The sequence below is a fragment of the Salmo salar genome, chromosome 11 (assembly GCF_965601325.2).
Source record: "Salmo salar chromosome 11, fSalSal1, whole genome shotgun sequence".
Classification (NCBI taxonomy): domain Eukaryota; kingdom Metazoa; phylum Chordata; class Actinopteri; order Salmoniformes; family Salmonidae; genus Salmo; species Salmo salar.
Genome location: NC_138301.1, coordinates 109,148,408 through 109,167,389, shown reverse-complemented (window position 1 = coordinate 109,167,389; position 18,982 = coordinate 109,148,408). Strand labels below are relative to the sequence as shown.

Genomic DNA, 18,982 nt, shown 5'->3' with positions numbered 1-18,982 from the left:
GCCACTCCTCAGTAAAAGGCACATGACAGCCCACTTGGAGTTTGCCAAAAGGCACCGGAAGACTCTCAGACCATGTGAAACAAGGTTCTCTGGTTTTATGAAACCAAGGTTTAACTATTTGGCCTGAATGCCAAGTGTCACGTCTGGAGGAAACCTGGCACCATCCCTACGGTGAAGCATGGTGGTGGCAGCATGTGGGAATGTTTTTCAGCAGCAGGGACTGATAGACCAGTCAGGATCGACGGAAAGATGATTGGAGCAAAGTACAAGAGAGATTCTTGAGGAAAACCTTCTCCAGAGCGCTCAGGATCTCAGACTGGGGTGAGGATAACAACCCTAAGCTCAAAGCCAAGACAACGCAGGAGTGGCTTCGAGACAAGTCTCTGAATGTCCTTGAGTGGCCCAGCCAGAGCCCAGACTTGAACCTGATCGAACATCTCTGGAGAGACCTGAAAATAGCTGTGCAGCGACGCTCCCCATCCAACCTGACAGAGCTTGAGAGGATCTGCAGAGAAGAATGGGAGAAACTCCCCAAATACATGTGTGCCAAGCTTGTAGTGTCATACCCAAGGTGACTCCAGGCTGTAATTGCTGCCAAAGGTGCTTCAACAAAGTCCTGAGTAAAGGGTCTGAATACTTATGTAAATGTGATATTTCAGTTTTGTATTTGCTTTAAATTTGCAAAAATGTATGGGGTACTGTGTGTAGATTGATGAGGGATTTAATCAATTTTAAAATAAGGCTGGTGCGTAACAAAATGTGGAAAGAGTCAAGTGGCCTCAATACTTTCCGAATGCACTGTATCTACCTCAATTACCTCGTACCCATGCTCATGAACTCACTACTGGTACCCCTTGTATATAGCTAAGTTATTGTTACACATTGTGTATCTATTAATACTTAACATTATTACGTGTTATTGCTTTTATATTATTTCTCTCTGCATTGTTGGGAACGGACCATAAGTAAGCATTTCACTGTTAGTCCACACCAGTTTTTACGAAGCATGTGACCAATAAAATGTGCTAAAATATTGGACACCAGTACATAGCAGGCGGGAGCGAAAAAGTATGTTAATACTTTTATTGAATCTTTTGACCAACAGGAATCACCACATGCAGGGATGCCCCGAATTGCGGGCCACAATCACACACTATTTGATTGGGGGGAAGAGACTTTAAGGACACTGCCGACCTGCAAAACAACTAACCAACATCGAGCTTTAGCTAAACCTTAACCAAGCTCCTAACCCGTGGCAGGTAGCCTAGCGGTTAAGAGCCCTGGGCCAGTAACTGAAAGGTCTCTCGTTTTAATCCCTGCGTCGACCAGTTGAAAATAATATTTTGATGTGCCCTTGAGCAAGGCACTTAACCCTAATTGCTACTGTAAGTCGCTCTGGATAAGCACGTCTGCTAAATAGCCTAAAATGGGACCCTAACCTAATTTGATACAATTCTGAAATGAAATATCGGTTTGCGGGTCACGAGTGTCCATATAGCATTTTCCAATTAGGGGACTAGGTTAGTTTAACGATGATGATTCTACACCCAAAAACCATTTGGGGGACGGTACAAGATGTCTGCGTGAGTGGTCCCATTAAACAGAGCTCCTGAAAACATTTTGTTTTTAAATAAACCCTAATGTGATTTGATAACCTGGAGAGAAAAAAAAAACCTCACTGTAGTTTTTTCAAATACAACCAGCAGATGGTGCAATTGGTTAAAGCAATTGGTTACGTTGCGACGTGAGGGACCTTGAGGAGCGATGCCTCCATAAAGCTGCCTCCACTGATTTCAGTACAGTGTATATTTGGGGAAACAGCAGGTGACTACTTGCTGTCAGAGTTTCCCACCAAAGTAAGTACAGGAAAGCTTTACCGCATACAGAAGATTGAATAATCCTACTGCACAATAGTCAATTGTTCGTATTTCAAATGTACCATTTATTATTTTTTAAATTGAATAATTTTTGGCCTTAACCTATTGATATAATTTTTCTAACCTGATGTGACTAAATCAGATCAATTGCAAATATGGTGAAAAAAATAATCTTCATTGACACGCCTAGGTGTTTGACCACCAGAGTGTGCTATTTACTTAGATTTGGAAGTGGGGTATTGTATTGATGTTGGCATTTCTGAAGACAACTAGACTAATCTTATTCTATGTGTTGTTGTGTTTTGGAATCAAGCGTTTTCTGTTTGTTAGTTTGGTTTTTAGAAAGCGATAGAGAGGTTTACAGGAGTAGTAGAGTGGAGGGGGATGAAACGGACCATAGTTTTATGGGAGGAGGAGCTGTGTAGTCAGGGGAAGAGGAGTGGTAGAGCTTTAGGGAAAAAAGAAAAGAGGCTGAGTTTGAGGAGGAGAAATGTGAGGAATAAAATCACAATGTGCAATTACATTTTTTGAAAAGCATTTTTTAAAAAAATAACCATCCAATTAGTTGGGCAATAGAAACATGGTTTTCAAACAGCAGCTTGTTTTGATTTCTCTCTCTGTCTGTCTGTCTGTCTGCCTAACAGGATGCTGTTACTACTTTAACAGCTAGGGGAACTGAGCTCTGTTTCCTGACTTTCTTTTTTTTCACCAAGATAATGTGTGTGTGTGTGTGTGTGTGGTGTGTGTGTGTGTGTGGTGTGTGTGTGTGTGTGTGTGTGTGTGTGTGTGGGAGAGAGACAGTTCATGGAATGCTGTGATGTCATCAGCTCAGTCATACACAAAGGCAAGGAGGAGGACACACAAGCACACTCGCTCGAATAGTTACTCTGCTGTGGAGCATCTGCACCCCCACTGTGAGTACATCCTACTTAAATAACACATCCGTTCTCTCACATTCTGCTGAATTTTCTATTACTGAATCCCTCTCCTTTTCTGTCATTTTTCCCCCCACACTAAGCGTTGAGTAGAAAGAAACCAATGTGTTTGCCAGCAGTGACAGTTCTCAGTCTCCGGCTACCTTTGTCTCCCTCCAAGTGTTGCTTGTGCTGTTTCCATTGTTAATATGACCACCATGCCTAGTGAAGTCTATTCAGCCCCTCTGCTATTACAGCATTCTGCTGATGCTGTCCTGGGATGTGACCTTGTAGTTTGGTTACAGCCCAGTAACGGCCATGTTAAAATGGAGCAGCTGTCTCTTGGGAGTTTGAAAAAAAGGAAGGGGGGTTGGAAAGGGATGTGTGTGAAGGAGGAAGAAAAACCCACCCATTCCTTTGGAATCGGTTCCCATCTAGAGTCAGACACACTCTCGGAGCCCTGACATGGCTTGAGTGAGGAAACCAGGGTTTGATGGAGGGGAAAGTAGAATACTGAGATTACTAAGAAATGAAATAGAAGACAGTAAGTAGTGACATCTTAAGAGGAGAACAGATAAAGAAAACCAAGGCAAGAAAAACTGTCTAGGATAAGTAAAGACAGCAGTAGGATTAGCATTCAGTAGGGACTAGGGAGTGCCAATCATCTGCAGTGCAGACAGATGTGATGTAACATTTTCCCTGAAGCAGAGTCTCCCAGTGATGGTGCCTGACGAGGGCTGATTACGACTGACGTGTGTGTGTGTGTGTGTGTGTGTGTGTGTGTGTGTGTGTGTGTGTGTGTGTGTGTCGAGGGAGGAGGAAGTGTCAGCTCAGAGGACGACAGAGGAAGCAGTCTTCAGCTTGTGTGTGTGTGTGTGTGTGTGTTTGTGACAGACGAGCCACGATCTTCTTCTTCTCCTCATGAGGCTCGTTTAGAAACCAACTCATCTTCAGGAAACTGTTGGCTTAAGGAGTCAGGACAGTACCCCTCCACCTCCAGCCCACCACCGCCGCCACCATGCTGCAGCAGATCTTAAAGGACATGTACATCGACCCAGATGTGTTGGAGGCCCTAAATGAGGACCAGAAGAAGACCCTGTTCCTGAAGATGAGAGAGGAGCAGGTGCGGCGCTGGACAGAACGTGAGGAGAAAGAAGCGGACCATAGGCCAAAGTCAAAGACAGGTACCAACTCCTCTCACTCACCCCTCTCTACCTTTTCTACTACATCTTCACATACTGGGGCTGACAAGAGCCATAGTACCTATGTGCCAGAAAGTATCATTACCTGCTTATGAAATAAGCCTTCAAACATGTTCCATTGAAATCTACCTGGCTGGTCTTTCTGAAGCCAGGTACTTTAGACAAGTCTTAGACATGTTGGTGTATCTTCTGCTGTGGATTAACCAATAGGAAGCTGCCATGTAAAGTTGAGCTGCAAGCATGTGGTTTACCTCTGACAGACATCCTGTGATGATGTGTCTACTGAAAACGTTGTCACTATCAACTGCTGCTTTTTGCAGGCCCTCTGTGTGTGTGTCTGCCTGCAAGGTTATGCACTTTGTTTCAATGAGATGGCATTACCTGTTTATATTATGATAAGCAGGCCTGAGAGTAGGTAATGGCTAAAAAGGCTACTTGTGTCTTTTGTCAAATGACTACCTGCAGTTACCAGGGTTACCATGTACTGTCACAATAGGGACACTGGAGGCTATGAGGAAGTAGCCCTGCCTCGTGTAGCATCACCGAGGTGAGAGAAAGGAGGAGGTCTTCAACTCGGCTTTCTAGTCACTTCCAGTAACTATGTCTGAAAGAGTAGTCCTACTGCCAGACCAGGATGTGGCTCTGCTATCTCGTTTGAGGAAATGACATACTTACAGCTGACTCACCCACAGTTGATTGAATCGTTGGTTCAATAATCAATTGTTTTTAAAGGGACCTTATCAGTGAACACAAAGCCCATCTTAGTGTAAGACAACAAACATCTGAAACAGGTGCCATGCAGGTTTGATGCTCAACAACAGAGCAGAATGTCTAATCTCTCTCTCTGTGTGTGTGTGTGTGTGTGTGTGTGTGTGTGTGTGTGTGTGTGTGTGTGTGTGTGTGTGTGTGTGTGTGTGTGTGTGTGTGTGTGTGTGTGTGTGTGTGTGTGTGTGTGTGTGTGTGTGTGTGTATATGTATGTATGTATGTATGTGTATATGTATATACAGGGCTATGCTTTAGATTATTTTGTTCCCAGTGAAGGGAGAGGTCTGATTGTGTCTGTATATATATATATATATATATATGCAGGGCTATGCTTTAGATTATTTTGTTCCCAGTGAAGGGAGAGGTCTGATTGTGTCTGTATATATATATATATGCAGGGCTATGCTTTAGATTATTTGGTTCCCAGTGAAGGGAGAGGTCTGATTGTGTGTGTAAATATATATATATATACAGGGCTATGCTTTAGATTATTTTGTTCCCAGTGAAGGGAGAGGTCTGCTGTCTGGAATGTGTGTGTGTCGGAAAAAAAAGATAACAGAACAGAGGAACTTGCGATAGACAGAAATAGTACCAGCTAGTGTTTCACAGAGAGTAGACTGTTATTTTCTATGTTAGAGAGGAACTCAACTGTTCTTCTATTGTTTAAATCAGCTGCAATAAAAGGGTAATTACGCACATGCTACAAACGCAGGCAGGCTGTAATTCTATCCTGAAACTGGTTTGGTGTACTGCAAAATCTTGCCCGTCTGCATTTTCTCCGTTGCAAGTAGCCAGTCCCTGAGTGAGGAATTTGTGTCATAATTATGACTCGGTTCACAATGTGCTTTACCTTGACATTCCACAGGAGGAATCTGAGATCACAAGACAAATCACAGAGCTTCTCATGAGAAGTTTGAGAGAGAGAGAGATGCAACAGTGGAGGAAAATGAGTCTATGATGGCTGGCTGTAGGTCACTGTAGCACATGTCCGTTTTTGCATTCATTCTGCTTGACGTGTCAATAGGATCAGGGGAAGTCTGGTTTTGGCTGCAATAGACATTGGACAACAAAGCACTGATTATCGAGCATCTGAATGTCAGACAGGGAGGTGGGAGAACAGAGGCCTCTATATCGGCTAACGACCAGGGCAGCTATTACTACAAGTCAACGTTCCCCCGATACACACTGGGTCGTTCCATGTCATTTCAGCAAGTCACCATCTCAGAATGTTCTGAAATAATTTCTATAGAAACAGATAAGATTAGCATTCCTGCAACATTATTTTGTTGAAATATAATTTGATCACTGCTGTGTACACACACACACACACACACACACACACACACACACCCTGATACACAGTGCAGTGTTACACACACACACACACACCCTGATGCACAGTGCAGAGTTACACACACACACACACCCTGATACAGAGTGCAGAGTTACACACACCACTGGACCATAGGGTTAGAGACGACATTGTAGCATATGTTATAGCCACAGTTGTTGCAGACCTAGTTTGGTTGTTGTTGGTGTGAAGCAGAATAAAATAAGGGTCTGTTAAAGCGCAGGACCCGGGTGTCTGTGCAAAGCAGGAAGTGACTCCAGGCCCACTGGTCCATGCCTTCCAACAATGAAGTGTGAGCAGAGTAGGAAGCCTGCAGGAGGCATAAGGCAATGTGTGATAGTGGTTTAGTGTTATTCATCTGTTCAATTATATTTAGGTCATTTAGTGTGGGGTGTATGTAGTTAGTGTGTTACTGAATGTCTGTCCCTGCATTTCTGTAGCATGTGTACATGCATGATTTGTAACATGTAGGCTATACAACTGGTATGACAGCTTTGCAGTACATGTTTTGGTGTGTTAGTACCCCTATGTGTTCACCACTATGTGTTCACCACTATGTGTTCCTGTGTGTGGGGTTATGTCCATTCCGAGCACAGAACGTGACAGACTGGTGACGTTTGCTAGTGGCAGATGATAGAATGTAGTGCAAGTCATGGTCACCTTATTGCCACAGTAACTAGACCTGTCCTTCCATGAACGTACCACAGTATACCGGTTTCTGTATGTACTACATCGGCACCGTTCCCTTTTCAATCTGTTCAATATGTGGAGGAATATGATTGAGGCCTGGTCTTTAGAGAGGGGTGTGGTCAGAGTCATGGGGTGAAGTAACAGGACTATTGTGACAAGGACGTGGTTCCAAGAGTCAAGAGGGACACACCTCTTACCAGTTTGACAAGTGTGAAGTCATATCCCAAGTCCCACATGCCATTCATGTAAATGTCTTGCGTGTTGAGAAAATTGTCTGGTTTCAAATAAAATACAATGAAATAAAATGTCATTGTATTTGTCACATGCACCAAATACAACAGGTGTAGACTTTACTGTGAAATACTTACTTACAAGCCCATTCCCAACAATGCTGAGTTAAGAAGTATGAAATAGTAAAATAATGGGACTATATACAAGGAGTCGGGAGAGTGTGCAGGGGTACGAGGTAGTAGAGGTAATATGTACATGTAGTTCAGGGCTTGTCGTCGGGGTTTGCCCCAGGTGGAATGTGGTGCCGTTGCCACAGGATGGGCTGGCAGAACCAGTTAATTGGTAGTCTGCTCTGGAAGGGTGCCTCTCCTTGTTTTCAACCCAAACCCTCAGTTCAGATTCAGAAAACGTTTGTCAATGAGCCAATACATTTTTGCAGCAATCACAATACATACAGTACATACAAAAAACACGTATTTATAAACAACATTAGAACAGCGAAGGGTATTTACAGTCAAGTAGGCTGAATAAGTGCCTCTACTGGTCCTCGACTCAGCGTGTGTGTGTGTGTGTGTGCTGCTTTATTCCCATAAAGGAACATTTCTCAGCCTTTACCCAATGTTGCCATGTCATGCTATTTAAGGATGTGGTGACTTTTCTATTTTTTTTTGCCATCTCTTCCACTGCTGTCCATAAAAGGAGCCCAGCATTGTCTGTTTACCACAGAAATATAAATATTACAAATCAATGTTTTTACAAGTTTGGCAAGAATGTCTCTTCTCTGTTGCTTCCAGTAATAGAACTCCAGTGTGTTTTTGTCTCCTGTAGCCAACAGTAAGAAAGTGAGCTGGTTGCTGGGCAGGGACGGAGATGTGGCGGTCATGGCGATTGGAGAGGTGGACGAGCTGAAGACCTCCAAACTCATCTGCACTGGGCCTGCGGAAAGAAGAGCACCACCAAGCCTGCACAGTAACGCACTGTACGGACACCTCAGCACCACAAGCAGGGATTTTACCTCCAGTTCTGTGGAGCTGTGATAATGGTATCAAATTGAGTGAGAGGTTCGTTTCTGAGTTTGACATTTTCGATCATTCCTTTTTTGTTTTTCCTGTCTGGTCCTGCCTGGTCCTGTCTGTCTCTGCAGCCACCAGACAACCTCCCTGAAGAGCAACCTGGTAAACAGACCAGCCTCAGAACCTGTCAGAACTCGGAGAGAGGATCTGCCTCCCAAAACACAGTCAGGGATACAACTCAATTTAAAGGTGAGAGTGTGTGTGTGTGTGTGTGTGTGTGTGTGTGTGTGTGTGTGTGTGTGTGTGTGTGTGGAGGTGACCTTCCTGTTGCTGTCATTAATCTCGGGCACAGCCGAGGGCCAGTGAGACGCACGTTCTCCAGGGAGAGTCATCGCTCAGTGGCCAAATAAATCACACCTAGCTCTCCCTCTCCGGACTCTTATATCCCTTCATCTCTTTTTCCTTTTACTCTCCATTATTGCCTTCAACAACAGCAAAGACCCTCTCCCTTGATCTTCTCTTTCCAACTCAACCACATCCTATCCATCCTTTCAATCACACCCTCCTCTCTTCCCTCCCTCTATCCCGTCTTTTCAATCACACCCTCCTCTCTTCTCTCCCTCTATCCCGTCTTTTCAATCACACCCTCCTCTCTTCTCTCCCTCTATCCCGTCTTTTCAATCACACCCTCCTCTCTTCTCTCCCTCGATCCCGTCTTTTCAATCACACCCTCCTCTCTTCTCTCCCTCTATCCCGTCTTTTCAATCACACCCTCCTCTCTTCCCTCCCTCTATCCCGTCTTTTCAATCACACCCTCCTCTCTTCTCTCCCTCTATCCCGTCCTTTCAATCACAACCTCCTCTCTTCTCTCCCTCTATCTTGTCCTTTCAATCACAACCTCCTCTCTTCTCTCCCTCTATCCCGTCCTTTCAATCACAACCTCCTCTCTTCTCTCCCTCTATCTTGTCCTTTCAATCACAACCTCCTCTCTTCTCTCCCTCTATCTTGTCCTTTCAATCACAACCTCCTCTCTTCTCTCCCTCTATCTTGTCCTTTCAATCACAACCTCCTCTCTTCTCTCCCTCTATCTTGTCCTTTCAATCACACTCTCCTCTCTTCTCTCCCTCTATCTTGTCCTTTCAATCACACCCTTCTCTCCGTCTATCCCGTCCTTTCAATCACACCCTCCTCTCTTCCCTCCCTCTATCCTGTCCTTTCAATCACACCCTCCTCTCTTCTCTCCCTCTATCCCCTCCTTTCAATCACACCCTCCTCTCTTCCCTCCCTCTATCTTGTCCTTTCAATCACAACCTCCTCTCTTCTCTCCCTCTATCTTGTCCTTTCAATCACACTCTCCTCTCTTCTCTCCCTCTATCTTGTCCTTTCAATCACAACCTCCTCTCTTCTCTCCCTCTATCTTGTCCTTTCAATCACAACCACCTCTCCTCTCCCTCTATCCTGTCCTTTCAATCACAACCTCCTCTCTTCTCTCCCTCTATCTTGTCCTTTCAATCACAACCTCCTCTCTTCTCTCCCTCTATCTTGTCCTTTCAATCACACTCTCCTCTCTTCTCTCCCTCTATCTTGTCCTTTCAATCACAACCTCCTCTCTTCTCTCCCTCTATCCTGTCCTTTCAATCACAACCTCCTCTCTTCTCTCCCTCTATCTTGTCCTTTCAATCACAACCTCCTCTCTTCTCTCCCTCTATCCTGTCCTTTCAATCACAACCTCCTCTCTTCTCTCCCTCTATCTTGTCCTTTCAATCACACCCTCCTCTCTTCCCTCCCTCTATCCCGTCCTTTCAATCACATCCTCCTCTCTTCTCTCCCTCTATCCTGTCCTTTCCATTCTCTCCACTTTTTTTGTCCAGTTCCTTCCTTCCTGTCTGTCTGTCTGTCTGTCTGTCTGTCTGTCTGTCTGTCTGTCTGTCTGTCTGTCTGTCTGTCTGTCTGTCTGTCTGTCTGTCTGTCTGTCTGTCTGTCTGTCTGTCTGTCTGTCTGTCTGTCTGTCTGTCTGTCTGTCTGTCTGTCATTAATGTGTGTATGTGCCAATTTATATGTATACATTAGCTGTTTTAGTTAAGTGTGTAGGAGGTAGAGTGATTTTGTTTATTTTGTGTTATAGTGAACCCTGCACATTTTCAATTGGCAAGTGTGGTTGTCACATGTATTGTGCATAAGTGTGTGTGTGAAGGGGGGGTTGTTGTTGTGGATGTGGGGGGGGGTTAACTCCATTTTCAGCTATCTTAAAAAGAGGGAGAAGATTTTCTGCGTTGTCATGGCAACCCTGTGCACATAGCAAGTGCGAGCCAGGGTGGACACTGTCTCACCTGCCCCTGATCCTCCATTCTGTAGAGTACAGTATTGACCATGATCCTCCATTCTGTAGAGTACAGTATTGACCATGATCCTCCATTCTGTAGAGCATAGTATTGACCAGGATCCTCCATTCTGTAGAGCACAGTATTGACCATGATCCTCCATTCTGTAGAGCACAGTATTGACCATGATCCTCCATTCTGTAGAGCACAGTATTGACCACGATCCTCCATTCTGTAGAGCACAGTATTGACCAGGATCCTCCATTCTGTAGAGCACAGTATTGACCACTCAGATGTGGCTCCTTCCAGGCACCCACAGCTGGTCCTTCAAACATAAATTCACAAATGTTTATATACTGAACAAAAATATAAACGCAACATGCAACAATTTCAAAGATTTTACTGAGTTACAGTTCATATAAAGAAATCAGTCAATAATATAAAAACAAATCATTAGGCCCTAATCATGGATTTCACATGGCTGGGAATACAGATATGCATCTGTTGGTCACAGATACCTTAAAAAAATAAGTAGGGGCGTGGATCAGAAAACCAGTCAGTATCTGGTGTGACCACCATATCACTCATGCAGCGCGACACATCTCCTTCTCATAAAGTTGATCAGGCTGTTGATTCTGGCCAGTGGAATGTTGTCCCACTCCACTTCAATGGCTGTGAGAAGTTTCTGGATATTGGCGGGAACTGGAGCACGCTGTCATACACGTTGATCCAGAGCATCCCAAACATGCTCAATGGGTGACATGTCTGAGTATGCAGGACATGGAAGAACTGGGACATTTTCAGCTTCTAGGAGTTGTCTACAGGCCCTTGCGACATGGGGACGTGTATTATCATGCTGAAACATGAGGTGAATGGCACGACAATGGGCCTCAGGATCTTGTCACTGTATGTCTGTGCATTCAAATTGCCGTCGATAAAATGCAATTGTGTTCGTTGACCATATTGTGCCTGCCCATACCATAACCCCACTGCCACCATGGGGCACTCTGTTCACAACGTTGACGCCAACAAACCCCTCGCCCACAAGACTCCATACACATGGTCTGTGGTTGTGAGGCTGGTTGGACGTACTGACAAATTCTCAAAAACCATGTTGGAGGTGGCTTATGGTAGAGAAATAACATTTATATTCTATGGCACCAGCTCTGGTGGACATTCCTGCAGTCAGCATGCCAATTGCATGCTCCCTCAACTTGAGACATCTGTGGCATTGTGTTGTGTGACAAAACGGAACATTTTTGAATGGCCTTTTATTGTCCACAGCACAAGGTGCACCTGTGTAATGATCATGCTTATTTTAATGATTATCTTGGCAAAGGAGAAATGCTCGCTAACAGGGATGTAAACAAATTTGTGCACATTTTTGAGAATGTTTTGGGGCATATGTACAATTTCTGGGATCTGTTATTACAGCTCATGAAACATGGGACCAACACTACATGTTGCGTATATATTTTTGTTCTGTGTAGAACAGTCTGAATAAGCACATAAGAAATGAATCTAAATTAAATATGCCTATGTGGTCTTCGGTGTGCTTACATTTTTCTAAGTAAGAATACTTGATTCAAAAAATGTCAAACACCTAGCAGGTTCTTGTCAGAAAATGTAAAGTGTGTTTTGATCTGTCAGCTCAACTGACATGTTCCTGCTTTTCCAACAGGAGAACAGTGAGGAAGTGAGGACATTGCCCCCTCTACAGGTATGTTTGTGTACTGCACGTTACTGTCTGTGTCTTGGCTCACTCTGTAATGCCTGTGTTTGTGTGTTCAACCCACAGGTGGCAGTGAGTGAGCAGCAGCCACCTGCAGCAGTGGAAAAAGTAAGTATTATAACGGATTTCTGAGTTTGGGTTCTGTAAAGGGTTTGTCTTATACTATTACATTATAAGGGCATTTGTTTTTAGGATTAACTTTTGTTTAAAGTTAGATATACTAGTGTGGTACCTCTTATGTTGATTGGATAAAAATATATGCTACATTAATTTAGGGCCAATCCGGAGTTCAATAACAAAGCGGTCATTTCACCACTTGTTTTAGTAAACAGCTGAGTGATGGGGCTTGAGAAATATAACCACAAATTCATAGACAGAGCTATGGATACAAGGACTGACCATCCATGATATCAAAATTATAGTTGTAGTCATGTTTTGAGGCTATAAAGTGTTTGTTTACAATAGATTTACTTTGTTTACAAACATTGGAGTAAAATAAGCTTATATTTTGGGTTCCGACAGATAAAAAATAAAAAAAGTTTTGTCACACACCGGATAGGTGCAGTGAAATGTGTTGTTTTTACAGGGTCAGCCATAGTAGGCATTTATATGTTATATTCTTCAAGAATATCGTTAATTTAGAAGTCCAAAAATGTATGTTGCAATTGCAGATTGCCCCTTTAAGGTATAACGCTATGCACAGTTTCTGAGTAAGGTTGAGTTAGTGACGGGAAAGGTCATCTTATTGTCACTTCCTGAACAGCAATAATGATATCATCTGTGGCATACCATCAATTGTCATGTAACCAACGACGGGAAAGCACAATGTTAAGCTTCTAGTATTTCTGGCCAGGTATGGGGTTGAGAAAGTAACACATTATGGGCTACAGGTAGCCTAGTGGTTAGAGCATTAGGCCAGTAACCAAAAGGTTGCTGGTTGGATTCCCCAAGCCGACAAGGTGAAAAATCTGTTGATGTGCCCTTGAGCAAGGCACTTTAATCTAATTTGCTCCAGGGGTGAGGTACTACTATGGCTGACCCTGTAAAACTGCACCTGTACCGTATGTGACAATAAATAAAAAGTAGTGGCAGGTTACAGCTATCACGCATTGCTTCTGGACAGTGGCACCCACTCTCTCTCCCACTCTCTCTCCAGGTCCTCTTTCTCACCGCTGTCTCTCTAACCTCTCTCTCCTGCCTCTCTAACCTCTCTCTCCTGCCTCTCTAACCTCTCTCCTGTCTCTCTAACCTCTCTCTCCTGCCTCTCTAACCTCTCTCTCCTGTCTCTCTAACCTCTCTCTCCTGCCTCTCTAACCTCTCTCTCCTGCCTCTCTAACCTCTCTCTCCTGCCTCTCTAACCTCTCTCTCCTGCCTCTCTAACCTCTCTCTCCTGTCTCTCTAACCTCTCTCTCCTGTCTCTCTAACCTCTCTCTCCTGCCTCTCTAACCTCTCTCTCCTGCCTCTCTAACCTCTCTCTCCTGCCTCTCTAACCTCTCTCTCCTGCCTCTCTAACCTCTCTCTCCTGCCTCTCTAACCTCTCTCCTGTCTCTCTAACCTCTCTCTCCTGCCTCGCTAACCTCTCTCTCCTGTCTCTCTAACCTCTCTCTCCTGTCTCTCTAACCTCTCTCTCCTGTCTCTCTAACCTCTCTCTCCTGTCTCTCTAACCTCTCTCTCCTGCCTCGCTAACCTCTCTCTCCTGTCTCTCTAACCTCTCTCTCCTGTCTCTCTAACCTCTCTCTCCTGCCTCTCTAACCTCTCTCTCCTGTCTCTCTAACCTCTCTCTCCTGTCTCTCTAACCTCTCTCTCCTGCCTCTCTAACCTCTCTCTCCTGCCTCTCTAACCTCTCTCTCCTGTCTCTCTGTTCTGGCCTTGCCGTCTCACCCATCTTTCTCTGTCTGTTTGGGGGAGCAGCTGATCTGTAGCGGCCCTCCAGTATGTCTGTCATCACTCTCTACCACAGGCTGCAATGGGACTGGGGTGGGACTGGGGAAAGGGGGTATTTTGATTGTGTGTGTGTGTGTGTGTGTGTGTGTGTGTGTGTGTGTGTGTGTGTGTGGTGTGTGTGTGTGTGTGTGTGTGTGTGTGTGTGTGTGTGTAAGAGCAACTTACACACACTCCCCTGGAGCAGATGGTTATTAAACTTGATCAGGGAACTGAAACACCAGAGACGAGGAGTGCGTCAGTCACAGATGGATGGGATTGTGGGATTGTCTCCTGAGGTTTGGGCAGGGGAGCTCTCCTTTCCTCTCTTCTCCTAATGCAGCCAAGCTGAACCGCAGGACAAAACTCTCCCTCTATCACTTCATCCTTACCCAAGACTCATCGCAAACATGCCACTGCACGTCTCTGCCCAACCCATGTCAATGTCTCAATGCACAACCCCACACTTTTATTTCATCTGATTGAACTAAGAGACAGAGATTCTATGGTTTGTAGAATTCAGGTTGTCAATCTTAACTGTACAAATGGCTCAGTGACTCAGACATCTGGCAGTGGTTATTTGTGGTTGATATTTGTTTGTGAGATCGAGAGAGGGGACTGATTTGGTACTGCTGATGTAGTTGTATTTGGTGCTGCTGCTACAGTGGGGGGTGGGGGGAGAGAGAGAATATTGAAGTATTCAATTTGGGTGGAGTGTGATGTTGTCACTGGAAGCATTCCATCAAACCTTTCAGTAACATAAATACATTTGGTTCCGGTAGAAGAAATGTTATATATAAAATGATGCATATGAATCTGACTGTTTTTTCCTGTTCCCCAGCAGGCTGAGTTGCAGCAGGATGTAGAAGTAGATGGTCCACAGGAAACTCCAGTCCTCCTGTCCTACAGACCTCACCCCAGAGCTGGCCCTTCCAACCTGAGGCTGGGTACCACACTGTCCTCTATCCCCAAGACCATCACACCGTCCTCTGTACCAAGCTCCACTCCATCCCCTGTCCCCACTGTCACACCGTCTCATGTCCCCAAGACCATAACCCCTGTTCCTACCATCACACCGTTTTCTGTCCCCAAAACCATCACACCGTCTGCTTTCCCTAGCATCATAACACTATCCCCTGTAACCAACAGTGTCATACCGTCTCCTGTCCCCAGCAGCAGTGTCATACCGTCTCCTGTCCCCAGCAGCAGTGTCATACCTTCTCCTGTCCCCAGCAGCAGTGTCATACCTTCTCCTGTCCCCAGCAGCAGTGTCATACCTTCTCCTGTCCCCAGCAGCAGTGTCATACCTTCTCCTGTCCCCAGCAGCAGTGTCATACCTTCTCCTGTCCCCAGCAGCAGTGTCATACCTTCTCCTGTCCCCAGCAGCAGTGTCATACCTTCTCCTGTCCCCAGCAGCAGTGTCATACCTTCTCCTGTCCCCAGCAGCAGTGTCATACCTTCTCCTGTCCCCAGTAGCAGTGTCATACTGCCTCTTGTCCCCAGCAGTAATGCCATCAGAGATGCTCTAGAAAAGAGCACTGCCAAATCACACGCGTCAGAGAAGACCGTCACACTGTCCCCTGTCCCTAGTCCCATCACATTGTCCCCTGTCCCTAGCCCCATCACACTGTCCAATGTCCCAAGCAGTGTCAAAATGTCTCCTGTCCCCAGTGTCTCACCCTCCCCTGTCCCCAGTGTCTCACCCTCCCCTGTCCCCAGTGTCTCACCCTCCCCTGTCCCCAGTGTCTCACCCTCCCCTGTCCCCAGTACCACTCGGTCCCCTGTCCCCAGTACCACTCGGTCCCCTGTCCGCAGTGTCTCACCCTCCCCTGTCCCCAGTACCACTCGGTCCCCTGTCCCCAGTACCACTCGGTCCCCTGTCCCCAGTGTCTCACCCTCCCCTGTCCCCAGTACCACTCGGTCCCCTGTCCCCAGTACCACTCGGTCCCCTGTCCCCAGTACCACTCGGTCCCCTGTCCCCAGTACCACTCGGTCCCCTGTCCCTAGCATCTATACACCGTCCCCTTTCCACAGGACCGTCACTCCATCCCCTGTGGCTAGCAGCACGGCCATAAGAGAAGCTCTGAAGAAGAGCACCGCCAAAACACATACTGCAGAGAAGACCACTGTCACACCGCTGTCCTTTACAACCAGACTCCACCCCCAGGAGACGCCCAGCAGCAGAGGTAAGATAGTGGAGCAGCATGGGTGATTGAGTCCCCTCACATTACAACACTGAGCTGAATATATTGAGATTGTTGTGAATGATTATGGTGGGAGAAACAGATTCTGGCCTCAAAATCCGGAAGCATGTAGACACCAGAGCACCTGCACAGTTTTACTTCACACTTTCACACAATGTTAATGAAGTCATGACAGGCAGTTCTCTTCCCTGCCACCTGGGGGCTATGTGAGAATGATTATCTGTCTTTGAAGCACTTTCACCTGGTGTGTTGAATAATGGACAGTTCATGGTTCTGCTGCAGACACCTTCAGTGTAGGTTCTTACTGTGGTTAGTGAGTTGGGTTTATTTTCCTAGCCCAGTGTCCTAGCCAATCACTGCCTCAGCCCACTGGAGTCTTTATGAACTGGCAGACTAAAAGCAGGCCAGCCTTAGGGGGAGGAAACCAGTGTGACTGTGATTGTGTCATGGTCACACATCCCCTCTTCTCTTTCTCTTCTTTCTTTCTTTCTTTCTTTCTTTCTTTCTTTCTTTCTTTCTTTCTTTCTTTCTTTCTTTCTTTCTTTCTTTCTTTCTTTCTTTCTTTCTTTCTTTCTTTCTTTCTTTCTTTCTTTCTTTCTTTCTTTCTTATGTCTCCTTGTCTGTAGTTTTCCACAGTCCCTACAACATGACTTGTATCAGTGTATGATTGTGATTAGATATCTTATGTCTCTGACCCTCACATATAGTTTTCATGGCTTTGCCCTTGGAGCTTAACTATGTTTCTTGTTGCAGGAACTGAGTTCATTTGGCCTCCCCTTTTCCATAGAAATCCTCAGTATCTTAGGTTGTCTAGTTTTCCCTAACTATCTAATATTAGGAGTGAGTTTAGTGTCAGTCTAATTAGCAGTGTTTGGACCATGTTCCTCTAGCTGATCAGGAAAAGGCTGGTGGTTTTGATAAGCTGCCCGCATCCCTGGCCCAGTTCACAAACCAGACCGACAGACAGGGGAGCTAGACCAGCACCACCCAGTGGAAGACTGATCACACTGCAGCCAGTCCTCCACCGGAGTTAGTAGGAACAAAACCCAGCCTCTAGTCTCTACCGGCTGGAAATATACTAACCTTACAACGAGGTGAATGATTGTGTTTATTTGTCTTGGCTGAGGTACCTGTAATTCAGGTAATTCAGTACTTACCAGCATTTGTAACTTGAGAATGGCTCGCCATGAAGTGCTTTGAAAGGCTGGTCATGGCTCAAATCAACACCATCATCCCAGAAACCCTAGACCCACCCAATTTGCATATCGCCACCCCAACAGATCCACAGATATTGCACTCCACACTGCCCTTTCACACCTGGACAAAAGGAACACCTATGTGAGAATGCTATTCATTGACTACAGCTCAGCGTTCAACACCATAGTGCCCTCAAAGCTCATCAATAAGCTAAGGACCCTGGGACTCAACACCTCCCTCTGCAACTGGATCCTGAACTTCCTGACGGGCTGCCCCCAGGTGGTAAGGGTAGGTAACAACATATCCGCCACGCTGATCCTCAACACAGGGGCCCCTCAGGGGTGCGTGCTCAGCCTCTTCCAGTACTCTCTGTTCACTCATGACTGCACGGCCAGGCACGACTCCTACAACATCATTACATTTGCCGATGACACAACAGTGGTAGGCCTGATCACTGACAACAACGAGACAGCCTATAGGGAGGAGGTCAGAGACCTAGCCATGTGGTGCCAGGACAACAACCTCTCCCTCAACGTGATCAAGACAAAGGAGAGGATTGTGGACTACAGGAAAAAGAGGACCGAGCACGCACCCATTCTCATTGACAGGGCTGCAGTGGAGCAGGTTGAGAGCTTCAAGTTCCTTGGTAACCACATCACCAACAAACTAACATGGTCCAAGCACACCAAGACAGTCGTGAAGCGGGCACGACAAAACCTATTCCCCCTCAGGAGAAGGAAAAGATTTGGCATGGGTCCTCAGAAGGTTCTACAGCTGCACCATCGAGAGCATCCTGACTGGTTGCATCACTGCCTGGTATGGCAACCGCTCGGGCCTCCGACCGCAAGGCACTACAAAGGGTAGTGCGTACGGCCCAGTACATCACTGGGGCCAAGCTTCCTGCTATCCAGGACCTCTATACCAGGCGGTGTTAGAGGAAGTTCCTAAAAATTGTCAAAGACTCCAGCCACCCTTGTCTCAGACTGTTCTCTCTGCTACCGCACGGCAAGCGATACTGGAGCGCCAAGTTTAGGTCCAAGAGGCTTCTAAACAGCTTCTACCCCCAAGCCATAAGACTCCTGAAAATCTAGTCAAATGGTTACACAGACTATTTGCATTGCCCCCCCCTCTCCACACCACTCTCTGTTGTCATCTATGCATAGTCACTTTAATTACTCTACCTACATGTACAGTTGAAGTCAGAAGTTTACATACACCTTAGCCAAATACATTTAAACTCATTCCTGACATTTTATCCTAGTAAAAATTCCCTGTCTTAGGTCAGTTAGGATCACCACTTTATTTTAAGAATGTGAGATGTCAGAATAATAGTAGTGAGAATGATTTATTTCAGCTTTTATTTCTTTCATCACATTCCCAGTGGGTCAGAAGTTTACATACACTCAATTAGTATTTGGTAGCATTGCCTTTAAATTGTTTAACTTGGGTCAAACATTTCGGGTAGCCTTTCACAAGCTTCCCACAGTAGGTTTGGTGAATTTTGGGCCATTCCTCCTGACAGAGCTGGTGTAACTGAGTCAGATTTGTAGGCCTCCTTGCTCGC

The 18,982-nt window shown here is 45.6% G+C and overlaps 1 protein-coding gene across 5 annotated transcripts in view; it reads left to right on the top strand.

Annotated features, from left to right (window-relative positions):
- The first annotated feature begins 2,639 nt into the window (after positions 1-2,639).
- LOC106563646 (uncharacterized) overlaps positions 2,640-18,982 on the top strand; it is a 35,367-nt gene continuing 19,024 nt past the window's right edge. Inside the window, exons 1-7 of one of the 5 annotated variants that reach the window (XM_014129405.3) lie at positions 2,640-2,791; positions 3,686-3,975; positions 7,860-8,010; positions 8,176-8,293; positions 12,047-12,085; positions 12,164-12,205; positions 14,859-16,203. In XM_014129405.3, coding sequence (XP_013984880.3) covers positions 3,810-3,975; positions 7,860-8,010; positions 8,176-8,293; positions 12,047-12,085; positions 12,164-12,205; positions 14,859-16,203 — 1,861 coding nt within the window. In that variant the 5' untranslated portion in view covers positions 2,640-2,791; positions 3,686-3,809. Of the gene's footprint in view, positions 2,792-3,603; positions 3,976-7,859; positions 8,011-8,175; positions 8,294-12,046; positions 12,086-12,163; positions 12,206-14,858; positions 16,204-18,982 lie in introns of all 5 variants that reach the window. The other 4 variants (XM_014129402.3, XM_014129409.3, XM_014129406.3 and 1 more) reach the window with 4 other exon arrangements.